Below are 16,901 nucleotides of genomic sequence, written 5' to 3'. Positions count from 1 at the left end.
AAGACAGAGCATATGTGGTTCTTTTCAACTTGATTCAACAGGAATCTGTCGCTCCCTCCAACAAGAGTCCAAATGAGCATCGCATCCATCATTCCTCTACGTGGGAAGTGTTCAGGAAATTCTGCATTAGATGAATATTCAACAATGGCTTCATCCAAACAATAAGTAGAGTAAGCAACAAAAGAACTTCCCAGCTAAAAAAAAAAGAAGAAGAATCTCCACTCAACATAATCAAATGTTTTTTTAAAAAAAAGAGGTTAAAATCATGTACAGTATGTGCCATTGAGCAGGGAAAAGCAGTAGATGTAGATTTTCTCCGCTGACAGTTCCATGATTATAAAAACCTAATCACATCTTAATCCTCTCACCATGCTGCAGCTCACATCAGCATCAGAACAGAAACCCGGCTAAAGGCCCAAATCAGGTGACGATTTCAGCATCACGGTACATTTCCATATACAGTAGACAGAGGGTTTTATTTCCGCGTTGCTTGGACCAAGTGGAAGCATTCTCACACGGTAATTAACTGTAAACTAACCACAACTTGCTTTAGAAACACTGGTCGCAACATAACAAAACTAACATTTTTTCAAACATACAGAAAAAGAGACGCACAAGGTGTCAGTGAACGTTCTATGCATAAGATCATTCAGAAAACAGCTTTTCAGGTCCCCGTCGTCCTTATTTTTAGGAACACTGGGAGGAGGAAATCACAGACTTTCTGTTAAAAACAGGAAAACATGCTTTCTGAAAACAAACAAAAGAGAAATATATATATATATATATATTAAAAAAAAGGAACCACAGGCACCGAACCCAAACAGTAGCATTCGGGTTAATTTAAACAGTATGACCAGGCAATGAGGGTTAACTGAACAGAAAGGCTGGAGGCGTAAGCTGACTTAACGCCAACGCCGCTTCTCTGAGCCGCCAGCAGAGGGACGAGGAGGAAGACAGGGCAAGCATGCAGCACACCACAACGCCCCAAGCTGTTGCAAAAACAAAACCCCAAAGAAACAAAAGAAAACAAGAGGCCTCAAAGCAGCCATGGGATAGATAGCCTGAGCCGCCTGAGGGGGTGAGGGGGTGTGGTCAGAGAAAGGAACAGCCAAGACAAGAAACTGTTGGACCTGGGAAGCGTGGAGGAATGGGTGACCCATCATCTGAGGCTGTTCCCCCAGCTGATCACCAAAACGTGGGGGAGATGGTGAGGAGGACGCTGGACATCACATGACACAATCATTCAGATCAAACAAACATGAAGCACAGTAACATACAGAAAGATAATTAGCACCTTCCGTCTCCTGTTGGGCCAAACCTGCAAATGTGGAGCTGATTTTAGAGGAAGGAGTGAAGGTGGTGATCTAACGGATGAGCCTGGGATGATTCTCTGCTGAGTCAATGAGCCAATCAGGATTTCACTGCTCTCTCACACACACACACACACACACACACACACACACACACACACACACACACACGGCTTCATCCATCTAGGCTTTGGCTAGGCTCATGCTGGTCTCGGTCCTGTTTCTGACCACACCCACTCCAGTATATGTGTGTGAGTGTGTGTGTCATGGGGCAATGGTAAGGAGAAAACTGCCCGGTGGGGGGGGGGCATTAAGAGCGGCGAAGCCAAAAGCCTCGTTCATGACGGCGCATGGTGCAAGCGGAGTTAGTTACATTAAGAAGCAAAGCTTTGCTGAAAACAACACAAAGCAAACTGCGTACTGTAATCTGAGTGGTTGTTAAGGAGTTTCGATGGATTTTTCTTAACAGTGTTTCACAACGTTCTGCAGAGGGAAGCGCGACGCTGCTGTTAAGCTTTTTCATAACGTTTGGAAAATTCAGCAGCGTTCTTATCGGCCGTCTCTCTCAGTTTTAAGATTCCGGTCATCTTTCTCTTTTTCACGTGGTGGCTTCTCCGAGGCTGCTTGCCCTGACATTCCTCTGCCAGCCTCGCACATTTAGGAATCTGCAATTCAAAAGGATAATACACACAAACAAACAAAAATAACAGAGGGGACAGTTAGTCTTAACGAAAAATCCAGCAAAAGACCCAAATGTTCAAATACGGAGAGGAGGTCGTCGAATTTGCGGCACTGATTTAAAACAACACTGTGGTGCCAGCACCGAGGCGATCTGCACATTAACCCTAGATGTTCCCACTTCATTCGGGCTTGAATGCACGTTAGAAAGCAGCCACCACTCTGGGTCACAACATGCTAAATTCCCGTCAGGACAGAACACCCACAGATCCCGCAGCATGCACCACACCTCAGAGGCTCTCCATTAAAAGCACGGGGCTGCGGTGCCTGGAACAAGCCATCGGAGTTCATAAAAAGAGGCAGGAGGCTAAACAAAGTCTGATCTATGACAGACCGCCTTCTGAGTCTTCAGCAGAAGAAGCTGTAAATGTCTGCGGGCAGTGAAGTGGAACGAAACAGAGGCCTATGCTTTTACAGTCAGAATTGACAACTCATGCAAGACACTGCAAAGCTTTAAAATCACGGCCACCTCCATGTCTCGGTGCAGTCTCACCATAGCAATCTGCACAGCTATAACTCCCACTCCTTCGTTCCTCTACCACTGGCCTGGAAAAAAGGGACCAGAACAGGCCGACGCTATCGTTATCAGAAGTTGAATTAAAAGAGAGGAAAACACATTACATTTACTGACTTGCTTTAGAATCTTGTCAGATGAACCCTTACAGGGAGGACAGATTACTTTCACAACCTCTTGATGTGACATCATAGATTGACAGCATGCGATGCTTATTCCTGTTCAGCCTAGAAAAATACCTCTGAATACGTACTCATACTTTACAGCAGGTGTAAATTCACCTTTGCATGGCCGCATATCGAGCCTGTTTTTACTTTAGTACAAGTGATAAAACACAATAAATCCGCTTTTGTTTGTCACTTCAGATGGAGCGTACATTCACACAGCTGAGTTTCTTCATTTCCTAACATTTGACCAAGGTTTTGGCCCTTGATTATACAAGTTGAACATTTTTTTCATTTGATACATTAAATAATAAAAACTACACACAAAGGAAAGTCATGTGCAAGTGATCATTGTCAGCAGCTGATTTGTCCCAAGGAGCTGCGCTTTGACTAATGCTGTCATAACTCATTTTGTATGACCACTAGGTGGCACTACAGTGAATAAGAGGTGATGAACTACCAGTTCTCACAGTTCATGTAAGTCTATCTTACACTAAAGCAAATACTTTGCTCAAAGCTCCAGAACAGCTCAAGGTGGCTCACAACTCTGCCACATTTGTCCCTCCTGTCACGAGGCACAATGGACAAATCTGATTGGTCCTTCCTTCTGAAAAGGCAGTTCGCATGTCTGTCTGAGCCATCAGCAACAATCTCTAATCTTTGTTCTGCTCATTTCGCATGTGAATGGAAACTCACTGACTCACAGCAACAAAAATAGCCGCAGCATAAACTTGCTGAGTTATATGTATGTCATAGCACCTTTGGCATTTGGTTCCAAAAGGACCTCAACGTAAGATGTGGGGACGTATCCCTCCTCGTCCTCATTCCTCCGCACTCGTGTCCAGCCGTCTCCTTTGTCTTCTTCTATGACGTACAGCAGCTCCCCCTCAGATACAGAGATGGTGCCCTCGTTGTGGCCTGCAGGAGGAGGGAAACACAACAGAAGTGAGGGAAAGGAAGAGACGAAAGCACAAAGAAAGAAAAGCTGACTCTGTACATTGAGAGGAAATGACTTAAGTTTGATTAGTCATTTTATGTGTAAATTAGATTGAAATAAAAAAGGAAGCAGGTGGGGAAATGATGGAGAAATTGATAAAGCTGCAGTCATTTTGCTGCTCACAAAGTAGCATATGTTTGGGTGCATCTACCTTTCATGGAACAGAAACCTTTTTCAGGGACAGAAGAACTTTACTTTATAAAGCCTCAACTTAAGAAGTGAGGATGGCAGTATTCAAAATGTGAACATACAGCAGGACACACTTTTACCTTTTCAAACCTGAAATCTTTCATCAAATGAGTTCAAAAAGATGGAAAAAAGCCTGTGATCGTGTAAAAGGGTCACAATCAGACCCTGTGCATCATTATAAAACTGAGGAAATGTTGAGAACAGAAAGAGTGTAAAAGTCCTTTCATATGGAAAGAGTTTGAGTGGTTATCTCGGCCAGGAAGCCGGGTGGCATGGACTGCTATCTCTCTGGTAATGATGTCATAAACTGCCCTTCAATTCATTTAAAAGAGTCTAATTTTCAACTGCGGGGGTTTTGCTCTGAGTTCTAGTTCTGGCCGACTGGTTGGTTCCCCACACAAAGCTTTACAAAGCTTTCTAAAGCTACAATACTTTCCTGATTATCACTATTAGATCAGCTAAGCATGACAACCTGGAACATCGCTGCAGAACTACAGCATTACTGCATTATTGCTGTTCTAATTATATTCATTACAGAAACAAACAAAAGTCTTTGTGTAGCTGAATATAGGTATGTAAGAAAAAGTGCACTTGGTATCTGGCAACAAGCTATCAGCAGCAAAACAAAACAGGTCAGGTTTAGCTCCCCACATCTGTCAGTCAGTACAGCTAAAGCATGCTCTCCATATTTCCAGCTCTCCCTGAGATGAGGGAATCCTCTCTTTTAACTCTTCAGGAGAGTTCAACACATCTTTTAAAAGGAAGACAGCAGCATTCATCTTCCCTCGGATCGATCAGAGCTCTTCAGCACGTGTGATTTGCACGGAGCTCTGTACTCGACGGCTAAGGAGAATTTGCCAAATTTGGTTTTAAAAACACTGCAGAGGAGGAATGACTGCACACTCGCACTCCTCCTCCACACATTTCCAGAGACAGATGACACCCTTACTCCTCCTCACCTAAAGGAATTCCTCCATTCCCCCACCCTGCATCCATAACAGTTAGCCTTAACAGGACCTTACCCGTGCCAGTCAACTATTGGAGGATATGCGTGTCGCACTAATTTGAACCCTTTCATCTCAAACATGCACGGCCGCTGTTACCTTCAAAGGGATACAAGGCTTTGCAGGTGCCAATGGTGGGCAGGGTCTCCTCATCGTCAAACTCATCGTCAAACTCTGGGGTGGTGGTGGTGGGGTTGATGTTGGCTTTAACCTGAACCTCTGAATTCTGCTCCTCTGTGTAGCTGCCATCCGGGCTGCTCAGGGGCCAACACACACACAGTAAATATACTGTAAAAACATATGAGGTTTTTTTCCACAAAACAAAAAAACTGTGTGGATAACGACTCTTTTGGCAGGGGGCTGACATTTGCCAGAGTATACCATACCTCTCTCTGTCCTGCGCACAGTTGTTGCTCACTGTTGTGTTGTTCTGGGTCTCAAAGAGACCACTTCTCCGGTGGGTGTCACTCTTAGATGGCATCCTCTCCTCAACCTCCGCTAACCAGCCCTGAAACACATGCGGTTGTCACAGATGTAATAACTCTAGTTTCTTGCCTATGGGTCACAAGATCTTTATGTTTGGCATAGAAACACCTCTGTATTTATTTAAAGCCAGACTATTCTCTGCCTGCACAGAACAGGACTGTAAAGCCAGTCCCTCCAGCTGCATCCCATCTTCTCCAAATATGGATGAGCGACAGGCTTCTTTGGACTTACTTCAGCTGCAGATGTGTGTTTAGGCTGCTCATTATTTACTGTTTTGGACAAACCAAACAAGACTGATTCGACAGCATTAACACTGGAGACTGCAGCTCCAACTGAACTAACCTCAAATTTCTGCACTTCAAACCGGAGCTTCTCAATGTTTTGGCTGATTTCTGCTAGCCGAGGGTCCACGCTGGCTGGGTCTCCCATCTGAGGGTTCTTCACATAAACATCTTTCATCTTAGTTAGAGCGTCCCTGAGAGAGCAAATGATTACAGTCAGAACACATCTTCAAGCATTTGTTCTACATTTAAGGGGTAGAAAATAAATATTGTCTTTAATCGGTGGATGGGAAAAGCTTCTTGAAGCTTAATCTATAACGTTATAAAGATACCTCTGGTCCATCTCTTTCTGAATGTCTTTATTGAGTTCATCGATCTTGCCCTGCAGCTTCTTCCTCCTCTGCTCTGGTGGCAGGTGACTGAAGTCTTCTGGTCCAGAACCCTGAGAGCGCAAAGAGGGGAAAGAGCAGCCGGAAAGAAGAGATAAACAGGGAAAGAGACACAACAATGTGTTAGGAAACAACCAAATCTGATTATCCGCTATTGTGCTGCTGTTTTCAAAGGCTCCGTTTCTAGTTAGGTGCAGTATCTCCATTTGCCCGCGAACCAAATACACAACAGCTCAAATAAACTGAGCAGAATTTGTCAGAAGGAGATACTGCAGCTGCTCTCTAACAGCCTCACTGAGAGCTAAGATGTTTGTCTGTGTAAACACTTGAGGCCTTTCACCTCTTCAGTTTCCACACCTGAGGTGGCACCCTCTGTAAATACATGGCAAATGTGATACAGAATCCCTGCTTCCCATTACTGCTTGTATAAAATGTCAGAGTGAGCTGCCTAATGGGACTGAAGCTGTCTGATTGAACTCTTACAGGATTGTGTGCTCTTAAACTGGAGGCTGTGTGAATGTGAGAGGTTTCCTAATCAGTCCGTTTCCAGTCTGTATCGCTGAGTCATACTGCTTAGTAAGCTCTCAAACTGTTCTCTACACTTCCGGCTGCTTGTACAATCTCTTAGAAAAGGCAAAAAAACCAAAAAAAAACCCACCCTGTTTAATAAAAGTGCTTTATCTTGAAACACAATCCAGTATTCACTTAATCATTTCTAGGCCTTTAGCTAATATTTGGGTCCTCTGGCTTCAGAAGAACTGCGGCCTGTGTGGACTGAAGAGGTGAAGGCCTGCAGCCGGGTCTCTCTGAGACGGTGTCACGGGATAAAACAGCTGGAGCTACGCACTTGAGGTCAGGATTCACTGCACATGAGCCAGGTCAAACACAGCAGCTAGGTTACCATGGCAACCTTACCCCTTCTCGCTGTATCAGCATGCAACACTTAACCAGGCATGCAACATAACAAAGATCTGTCAGTCATCATGCAGAAACGTCATGCTCAATGATTAGTGTTAACATTTTAACCACCAGAAACACTACCATCTATAACGTAGTTTCATTACACACGGAAAATCTAGAAGCAGTCATTTAGTAATTTGTTGTTTGTAGTATAACCGATTTTAACTCTACATACTGAATACCCTCTATGTGAAATCAGGCCCGGATTTATCGCTCTAAAAGCCAAAAATTGCCATTGCAGAGTCAGCTTCAAGAAAAAATCTAACTATTTTGGCACTTGTCGGCTTCTTTGTCAAACAAAACGCTCACTTCCAAGTTGTTGCATCATTAGGAACCCTTTGTGTCACATTCCAAAGCGCAGGGTACCAAATATCAACCTTGAAAGAAAAGGAATAGTCCTCACAGGTGTCAGAACCGAGTGCCCGCCCTATCGCAGGGTTTGTCAGCGGAGCTGCTGCTTATCTTTCAGGAGGGATAATTGTGTCATGATCAACATCCATGATGAATCTTAATCTGAAAGCTAAACTTAAACATCTTTTATTTTAAAGTGGGGTTGTGTGTGCTGTACCTATTAGCAGTCAGTCTTATCTACAGCAGTCGAATGCTCTCAGTTTGGTGGATCAGAGGCATTCCTGATAGGGGAGCTTAAGCTGAAAGCTACTCAGAGGGGGGCCGTGAGAGGGGGACATTTTTGCTGTCTAACTCAAACCTGAAAAAGTTTCAGAGTTTCGAGCGAGCGCCAGATTGAGGATTTTGCATCAAACAGCTACATGGACAGGGTCTGCAACAGGGTGTTCTGATGGACCACAGACTGTTGCTACATGGACGCTCTGCTGTTGACAAAGTGTCGCGATGAGGTAAAAACTTTCTGACACAAAATGCAGCTCTGGCTCCAACCGCTGTGAAAGTTTTCAGCTTTCAGTTGATATATGGTGGAAAATGTGTATCCCTTCTGAGTGCCATTCGGCTTAAGCTCAACCATTAGGAATCCTTCAGGTTCTCCACCTGACTGCCATCTACTGCAGGTAAAACAATGACAACTCACCAGTGAGTCTCAACCAAAGAGTGACTGAAAATGGCCCAATACTTGACCCCTTCTGTCAACAAAATGCCAACCTGAGTCACTTACCTGCACAAATCCTGCGTTAAAATGTGACACAAAGGCCTCCAGACTGAGCGACAGTATGAAAATTAGCTGGGAGTGAGAATTTGTTGCAAAGGCGCTAAACATGAAACAACAGTCGGTGGCTGTTAGCACAAAGCTGGAAAGAAGGGGGAAAGATGTAGCCATCTCCATTGTATGATGAAGCGTTGCTTAGTCAGGGACAGCAGCTTCCTGCTCACTGCCCCTGTCTAGCAATTCAACTTTGGCTTTTGTAGGTATCAAAAAAATGGCTAAATTATTCAAACGACTTTGACGTCAGAATAGGTGGATTCTTCTTTCATTTGGACAGAGCCAGGCCAGGTGTTTCCCCTTGTTTCCAGCCTTCTGGCTGTAGTTTCATATGTAGCGCATCAACACAATCAGTGAAAAAGAATTTTCCCAAAACTACTCCGTTAACCCTCATGGTCTGAGTTGTCTGAAGACATATTAACATCCAGCTGATTCTCTGTGAAGGCCTGCCATCATTCAGGTCTCATCTGATAGGTTCACAAAAAAGAAATCAGCATGCAATGTACAGTAAAGACACGAGATAACCACATCTACACATGATCAGATTAGTATTTGTTACAAGAACGGACGCTTTGTTGAGACAATAGGGTCTACAAGACAGACTAACAGATAAAACATGGAGTAAATCTGATCACCTCAATGAGACTCCGGACGTGGGAATTGAGTGTGATCTGCACCACAGAGACCACAGACACAGTATGGGAGAGACGGGACGAGAACACGGCCACAACATAAAAGACACACAACAAAATAACACACAGAATAACACAAATGAGACAACGACATGAGTGTTGGGTCCATCGATGTGTCACAGCAACAGAAAATGTGATAATTAAGCCACATCCCAAAAAAAAAAAAAACATAACGTTGTACAGAACGTTATTAACGTCGTGTTACTGGGGGGGGCGGGACATGCGTGCCTGTGGTCATGCCGCTATGAACGTGCAGTTACTCGGTCATGCTTACCAGCTTGAGAGAAAGCTTCATGGGAGGAGAGGAGAGAGAAATGGCCAAGAGCAGGAGGGAGAAAGAGACAACAGAAAAAGTCAGCATCATGAGCACATCACAGCCGTTTCTTGTTGCTTTCCTTCAGACAAAAATAGTTTACCTGCATTTCAAAACAATGCTTCGCTTTGCCAGACTTCACCATATGAGGAACAGAGGGTAAAGCGATTAGAGGCTGAAGGATTTGGATTTACCGTTAACACTGTTGTGTCATAAAAAAGCTCTTTCAGAAATGATTTCAGTTGTAAAGCCCCTCGCTCTTTCCTAAAGTGGTGAAGTTTAACGTGTTTAACATGGTTGATTAATGGAAGCATGAGAAATGTGTTGATGGAAATGAAAAAAGTAAAAAAAAGGGCCAACCTTCTTCACAAGCATGGACTAAAGAGTGAGACAAGATAAGGGAAGACAAGTGAGTATGAACGCAAGGGACAGAAGTAGAGGGAGTGTGACTGCAACAGGGTGAATGAGCCCTTTACGTCTTCATCGTTAGCTACTGGAAGGGACAGCAGAGGGCGCCAAAAGCGCGCTATCACCTTAGCAGGCCTGCGTTTTGACAGACATACTGTACACAGGGAAAAAAGGAATCTACCAGTCAGGCCTGCAAATCAAAGGAGCGTGAAAGGAATTACCAAGTAAAAGTCGAGCCAAGCGGAGGAGGAAAAAAAAAAGGTTGCTGGTGTGATTAACAGCTTGTTTGCGTAATTTGCTGAGTTATTTTTGAGAGGCTATTGTTACATTTTGAAAACAAAGAACAGAGTTGAGAGCAGGTCAACAACCATTGGCCGGTAGAGCTGGAGCAGATGACCTGTAATCCTGTTAGAGGCTCACAGGCTGGTGCACCGAGGAGCTCTACTCACTTTAGTCCGCTAATCAAGTCATCCACCTGGAAAGGCCTGTTACGGTCCACACTACGACACTTTGTGATCCGCCCAGAACTTCGCCTGTGTAAAATACTCTAATTTTCCATGTCATTTTCTGATATTACTGAAAGCGCTTTCTGTGGAGGAATAAGGGACAAAAACACCTCTTTGTACTCCTTTTTTTTATCTATAAGGTGTCACATTTATTTTACTTGGTCACTTTTCATGCACTTGTAAATGTTTCAGCTGCAGTTTGGCTTCCATCTCTCCATCACACCCGCCTTTCTTCTTATTTTCATACCTTTTTATGAAACAGGCGGCAAAGAAAGGAACTACATCTTAATCTCTGATTGACTGCTTCTCCTCTTTGCTACAACCCTTAGCTGAAAATTTCTAAAACGTTCATAAGCACAAACTCTTTACGACCACCCAGACAAACATAGATATACAAGTATATTCTTACAGACAGACAGCAGGGCTGCAGGATGGTACACCAGCACACAGAAAGCCCTGGAGGGGTGAATTCTTGCTACTGAACCCAGATCCAAAGTGTGAGCAACAACTCGTCTAATCAAATATCCACATAAATGGTTTATTTAGGACAGAGGGGTGATTCCTGAGTGGGATGAAGAGCATCCTTACACCCAAAATCACCCACATTCTCAGGTTGCTTGCGACACTTTGTGAATTGACCCCTTATAGATGCTCGGTGGGGGAGCCCTGAAACAGCTGCAGGACATGGCAAACCTCAAGCTGATTCATGTGATGAGGGATGAAGTCACCATCTTCTTCGATCATTCGCCCCGATCTTACATGTCCGAACCATGTGATCAATACTGAGCCAGCCACAGACACTAGCCTCCTTTGTGAGGATGTTTTGCCTCATTAATCAGAACCAACAACCTCCTCACACACACTGAATGCATCGCAATTAAAGAGGCTACTGCCTGTGTTTCTCGTGGCTTTTACTAATCACACACGTTCGCACGGATTCAATATTCAGTCGCTCTTTACTCCAAACACACACCTGTTCACCATACTCACTGTCTCCCATCACACACACACTTACAACATATTGCCTTGCTTCAAAAGCATACGTGGGTCGACCCAGAGTCCTCTTCATGAGCTCTTTGTGATAAATGAGCGAGCGTGGGGATTGCTGCTGTGGTGGTCGTCAGAGGGAATAAAGCTTTTGTCAATGGGAACTCAGAAAACATGTTCTTATACTCTATATGGCCTTAATTTGACTAGCAAAACACAGACGCTTGCTCTTTTTTTTTTTCCTTCCAAACGACACACAAACACGCGTAGATACACAATGACAGCGGATGGATTACACAGCCAGTATGCAGCACACAAAGGCTCTCCAGATGGGGTGCACATCCTTCCACTGTGCAGAGCTGCATGACACACCACCTCCACAGGCACAGCTAATCTAATCCTTCATGTGACACTGTGTTCTCCCAGCAGGAGCTCTCAAAGGCACATATAGTATTTTATTTTAGAATATAATCATAAGGAGGGTTTAAATAAAAAATGTAAATGCCATGAGAAACTAAAAGGTGGACTGGTTTTCGTTCCCTAAGAAAAGGCTGTCAGCTCTGATAGTTTCAAACCTCCAAACCATCATTCAGCCTGACTGAAATCACGTGAGAAATCACAGTATGGTCAAACGTTAACTCTTTTTTAACTGTGTACAGTTCAAAACAATGCATACAATTCATCTCTGAACGTTTTTTCATTTCTCTTCTGGAGAGCTGTTGCAGCACTTCCGCTTTCAGATACGTGCGCTTCCTGCTCAATCTGTCAGGCGCCAGAAAAGCTGCACACTTCCCTCTTTTATGCAACTACATTTAATCATTTCCTCTACAGTATACTCACACACTACCCTGCTGCGCCATATTGTTCCCTGGCCTTTTCAGATGTAATGTAAGCACCCATTCACGCTGACGTTTTTACTGCGACTACCTGCTGCCCTTTAAAATTAGGAGCACAAACAAAAACTATAATTGTGAGGCCCGGAAGGAACATTGTGAGCAACCGCCCATTCCTGAGGTCAGGGCGAGCCGAAAGGGGAGGTGACGGGAAGGCGTGCAGTGACCTTCCCCAGTGACTGTCACCCATCGACTCCATCAGAAAACACACTGGGGCTTTAGAACAGGAACTGCTGATGACATGAACCAGGACACTGGGCAGCTGCTGATAAAACCAAACTCTGGGAAGCCTTCTAAAATTACTCTCCTGGCCATTTCCCACAATACTTATCAGTTGAATCTTATCATGAGGTTTTAAACCTCTGTACCGTGTTCAATTCCTCACATCACATGCATAAAAACCAAATGTGAAACAATCTGCATCCAGCATAGGCTGCAGAAAGCAACTGTCGTCTCCATGCTACAGCAAGGACTGCTCAGGCGTCTAAGGGGGAGGTTGGTGAGAGGGACTGTCATCGTGAGCACAGTTAATATGAAAAACAAAGGGGCAAGATGAGGAGACTAATGGAAACAGAAACTTCAAATCACGTGCTACAGAAGCATGTTAGAGAAGCACAGAGGCTGAGCACTGCATGAGTGAAGGTGAAAGGCCCGTTGAACTTGGCTGATTCTTCCATTTTTACTCAAAACTGAGCAATTTTGAGGACAGTTCGGACCAGTTAATTGTGAAAACAAAAGCTCAAATTTGGTCCTGTCCTGTCCTCTACGTGAGCGCCATCATCTATAAGCTAAATGATGCCAATGCAGGCAACAGAGATTCTGCTTTTGCATTGCTTCGCCCATACAGTGTCGCAGCTACAGAGCTCAGGTACAGGTGTAGACAAACACGCTCATTTACACGCACATGCACAAAGCTGGCTGGATGCACACACTTACCCCTCGCCTCAGGCTCCGGAGGCAGTGCATTTTGGGTTTGGAGGTCATGAAGTCGTTGAGGCGATGGGAGAGGGGCTCCTTCTGCTGCTTGGGAGACTGGGGGTCGTTGGGAACAGCAGAGGGTGAGGGCGGGGATGAGGCTGGGGGGGCAGGTGGGGGTTGGTGGGGGGACGTTAACAGGGACATAAGCTACCAGTATGAGAGGGAGCCGTGGCGGAGAAGGAGGAAAAACACGGAAGTAGAAGAAGAAGAAGGGGGCGAGAATCCAACAAAAAAAAGACATAGGAAGAAAAGGAGGAGGGAACACAAAACGAAATAAATAAGCCTCCTACAAATATTAAAAAATAAACACACAACGGAAAACCCAAACAGAACTTAAAAGACAACCAAAGGAATGCCAAACCTAGTTTATGAGTAGTTTTGTTGTGGGGGAAAAAAAACTGTCATAGACATGAAACATAAAAAACAGTTAAAAAGAACAAAACGACCAGCGTGAGTAGGAAGCGTCAAATGTGTTAAAGCAAGCAGCTGCAACAAGGCACACAGCAAAAAGTTTCAGTCAAAGCGCATGCTGGAATTCCTTCTAGGATTCCTTCTCCATCTTTTCTATCAGACGGGAAATTCACCACATCCCAGAGGACATCAGCCGCTAAATTTGAGGTCATTGGCAGACTAATTTAACCGCTTATCGCTGTCCTAAAAGTGCAGACTGCAGAATTCACCGACCAGTAGTTTAGAAGTGAGAGAATGAAGCAGCGGTGAGTTCTAAGATGCCAATGCGCATGCACGGCCAGCTGATTCAAACACCCTTCCTTTTAAAACAAAAGAGACTGAAAAATGACCAGAAACCCTTGTTCTGTAAGGCAAGACTACATGTGCTTTAGTCATGTTTGCATAGATGTGTGCATGTAGCCTATAAAAACGTCTCAGTATGCCTTTGTACACTGGATATAAAACGTTTGGTTTGCTTTTGTTGCAATTTGTTGTGCATGTGTCTGATAGGGTTTCTCATCCAGTCTTTTTCTCCCACACACACACTCACACACTCCCAATAAGTCCCTCATGCTCTGGCCGAAGTCAGTACCAACAGTGCCACCAGCCCATAAGACAACCCGAGATCAGTTTTGATGTTCACAAGCACTTGAGTCTGATGAAAAGTCAATGGAAAAACGTTGAGAGGAGACTGTTACTTCAGCTCTGACAGCCAGTTAATATCTGCCAGTTAGGTCCGTCCGTAAAGCGCAGGTAGAAATACATTAGTGTGTGTTACAGAGGGGAGGCTCCAAATTCAGTGAGAGTGATTGTGAGGGAGGAGAAAAAACGGGTGGCAAATAATAACAACAGAAATGCCAATACTGACAAAGAACTAGCAACAAATTCCGTGAGCTGAACGTACGGAATAAAAGTCAAAAGAAAATTAAAAACTATAGATCTAACAGGAACTACAATGAACACATATTTCTACTGCGACTGCATTAGAAGACAAACAGAATATAAATATCTACTTTATCCTTTCAGCCCCAGCCCACAATAAGTTGACCTCCACGTGAGAACAATGCACTAAAACCAGCGAGGCCTTGCTTTAAGTGTGAACGTGACTCTTGTTAGGTGTTCATTCATGTGTTACCTTGTTCTTGTTCTTAATGAAAGGCCACAGTTTGCCCTTGCTCTTGCCAGCAGGCTTCTCTTTGCCCTCTCTGGAGTTGGACAGGCTGGTCTCAGACACTGTCCTCTTCATGGCCTGACCGTAGTCCTCAAACTCCACATCTCCTGGGGGCTCAAAGCCGGACTTGTAGGACTCCACCACCTGCTTGGAGTCCTTGTGGGAGACAGCGGTTGCAGCAGTTAGTAGATGTCTGATACTGATACATCTTTATAATCCCTTTTCTTTCATTGTAGAACAGTGACTCATAGGAGGATGTCTGCTTGTGGAGATTATCTGAAAATGAGATGCAGCACCTCAGTGGCCTGGTGACTTTTCTCTCTGATAAGAAAGCAGATGGACTATTCAGTTTGCCGGCCACAAAAGAGAGAGGAAAAGACCTAAATCTGTCAATCAGGAGTCGTGACGAAACACAAACATTGGGGACACAGTGAGGTTGGTCCGACACAGGAAGAAGCACATGCATCCGAGTACATGGACATATCTGAACTGTAGTTAGGTTAGGTTAGGTTAAAGATCTGGTGTCCTTCTCTCCATATATGAGAGAATGATTAGCAGAGACACACAGAGAGGAAGAAGCATGCGATCTGTCATTCCCAGCCGTTGTTTACTGTAGCAGAACATCTCCCTGGAGCTGGGCCATGCGCGTAGCTAGACAACCACACAACACATATACGATGTGATCCCTGGGGAGAGGCTTGGGGTTTTTTTCAGAACGCAGGCCACCAGCGTGTGACATCTCGATATATCATGCTGTTCATATTTCTTTTAACATTTCCATTCCAGGTCATAAAAAAGCAATATGCAATAACATTGAACAGGAGCCAACAACCGTATAACTGCTTCAAAAGAATATACCAACTGAATATATGGTTCAAACAGTCTCCTAATTCTATAAGCGGTAAAACAAAGTTAATCATTTTAGAAATAACATTATTCACCTTCTGGAACAGTTTGATGAGAAGATTGATACTGCTCTAGTATCTGTCCATGAAATATGAAGCGGCAGCTAGCTCAACTTAGCACAGGACTAGAGACGGTAAGGGGGGCACTTTACTTAAACAATGTATAACATGTTGACTGTTAAGCTGGGTTATAGATTTTAGCTGTTTCTATACCAAAAGTAGCGCTCTTAAACAAGCTTTTTGAATGCACATACACCTGCTAAAGCAAACTGATAAAATCCTTTAACACGGCCAAAAGCATCTTGTTTATCCTCAGTGCTCTCGGGGCGGGGGTCACAGTGTATTCAGACCTGGTCTGATAACTCCCACAAGCCCCTACGGAACAAGTTGTAACAATGGCAACATGAAGGGGTGGATGTCAGCGTATACTGAAGGCTACGTTAGACCAGTTTCTGATAAGGACAGCTGTCTGCGATAATAATCAATGCTGACTGGAGCCAGATAAATCTAAGGCAGAGTCATTTTGAGGTGGGACTGAATGCCAGATGTTAGCAGGTGTTGATGGGCTTTTTGACCAGTGTAAAAAAGGTCTTTTGTTACCTCTGAACAGATACCAGAAACTTTTTTGTATCCAGTCAAGTTACTGTAAGATAATTTTGACTACAATGTTGAACAAGACTAGATGGTATTTCTGAAGTGTTGTAGACCATGTTCTTCATAGCAGTAGCATGAATCAGTAGGTCACTTAGTCACAGAACTACACAGATAATTTATTCATTTAGCACAGCCAATCCCTTTCATGAGTAGAGACTTGTTTTAAAAGAGAAGAAGAATCAAAACCGAAGCAGTAGAGGCTTGTTTAGCCAGACTTTTATTCCTTATGACGACTTTGATTTCATAAGACCTCATAACCTCCCAAATATCCGGGTCTGACAGACTCCAGACTACTAATGTGCAGTGAAAGCTTTTTAAAAAATGTCAAGGCCAAAGCCAAATTTGCAATAATCCTTGTGACATCACCGGTTATTTCTCAGTCTTCTGAAAACGGCCCTTTAAAGCCACAGAAATATTACCCAAGCTGAGTATTGCACTGTACGCCTGCTGACAAATGAACTCGCCTTCCTTTGAAGAAACGCAGCATCTGTTTGTATCACTGATTTTCTTGCTATAAAGGGGAGAGCAGCATCTGTTTGAGTCTGTCTTTGTTGAGTTAAAACTTAGCCCTCCTACAGCCCTTTATTGTTCAATGATGGGCTGCTTTTATTTCTAAAAAGAAACTTGTTGCTTCAGCGATAGCCTTATCGACAATGCGTGGGTAGTGACAGACTGCCTGGGTGAGTGAGTAATGTGTCCCATATGGTGGTGTTTGTGCAAAGATACATTACTCTGCAT

At 44.0% G+C, this 16,901-nt stretch overlaps 1 protein-coding gene across 6 annotated transcripts in view; it reads right to left on the bottom strand.

The window, feature by feature from the left end:
• Nucleotides 1-248: 248 nt before the first annotated feature.
• fnbp1b (formin binding protein 1b) overlaps nucleotides 249-16,901 on the bottom strand; it is a 48,429-nt gene continuing 31,776 nt past the window's right edge. Inside the window, exons 10-20 of one of the 6 annotated variants that reach the window (XM_072371448.1) lie at nucleotides 14,569-14,760; nucleotides 12,942-13,130; nucleotides 11,141-11,233; nucleotides 9,173-9,187; nucleotides 8,842-8,877; nucleotides 6,016-6,125; nucleotides 5,745-5,877; nucleotides 5,303-5,424; nucleotides 5,016-5,170; nucleotides 3,486-3,644; nucleotides 249-1,975 (exon numbers count right to left, since the gene is read on the bottom strand). In XM_072371448.1, the coding sequence (XP_072227549.1) occupies nucleotides 1,968-1,975; nucleotides 3,486-3,644; nucleotides 5,016-5,170; nucleotides 5,303-5,424; nucleotides 5,745-5,877; nucleotides 6,016-6,125; nucleotides 8,842-8,877; nucleotides 9,173-9,187; nucleotides 11,141-11,233; nucleotides 12,942-13,130; nucleotides 14,569-14,760 (1,212 nt within the window). In that variant the 3' untranslated portion in view covers nucleotides 249-1,967. Of the gene's footprint in view, nucleotides 1,976-3,015; nucleotides 3,645-5,015; nucleotides 5,171-5,302; nucleotides 5,425-5,744; nucleotides 5,878-6,015; nucleotides 6,126-8,841; nucleotides 8,878-9,172; nucleotides 9,188-11,140; nucleotides 11,234-12,941; nucleotides 13,131-14,568; nucleotides 14,761-16,901 lie in introns of those variants that run through there. The other 5 variants (XM_072371449.1, XM_072371450.1, XM_072371451.1 and 2 more) reach the window with 5 other exon arrangements.

Source organism: Leuresthes tenuis, unplaced genomic scaffold (genome assembly GCF_036924035.1).
Source record: "Leuresthes tenuis unplaced genomic scaffold, fLeuTen1.0.hap1 SCAF_19, whole genome shotgun sequence".
NCBI classification, from domain to species: domain Eukaryota; kingdom Metazoa; phylum Chordata; class Actinopteri; order Atheriniformes; family Atherinopsidae; genus Leuresthes; species Leuresthes tenuis.
Note: the sequence above shows the minus strand (reverse complement) of the source record. Positions and strands in the feature narration are given on the sequence as shown.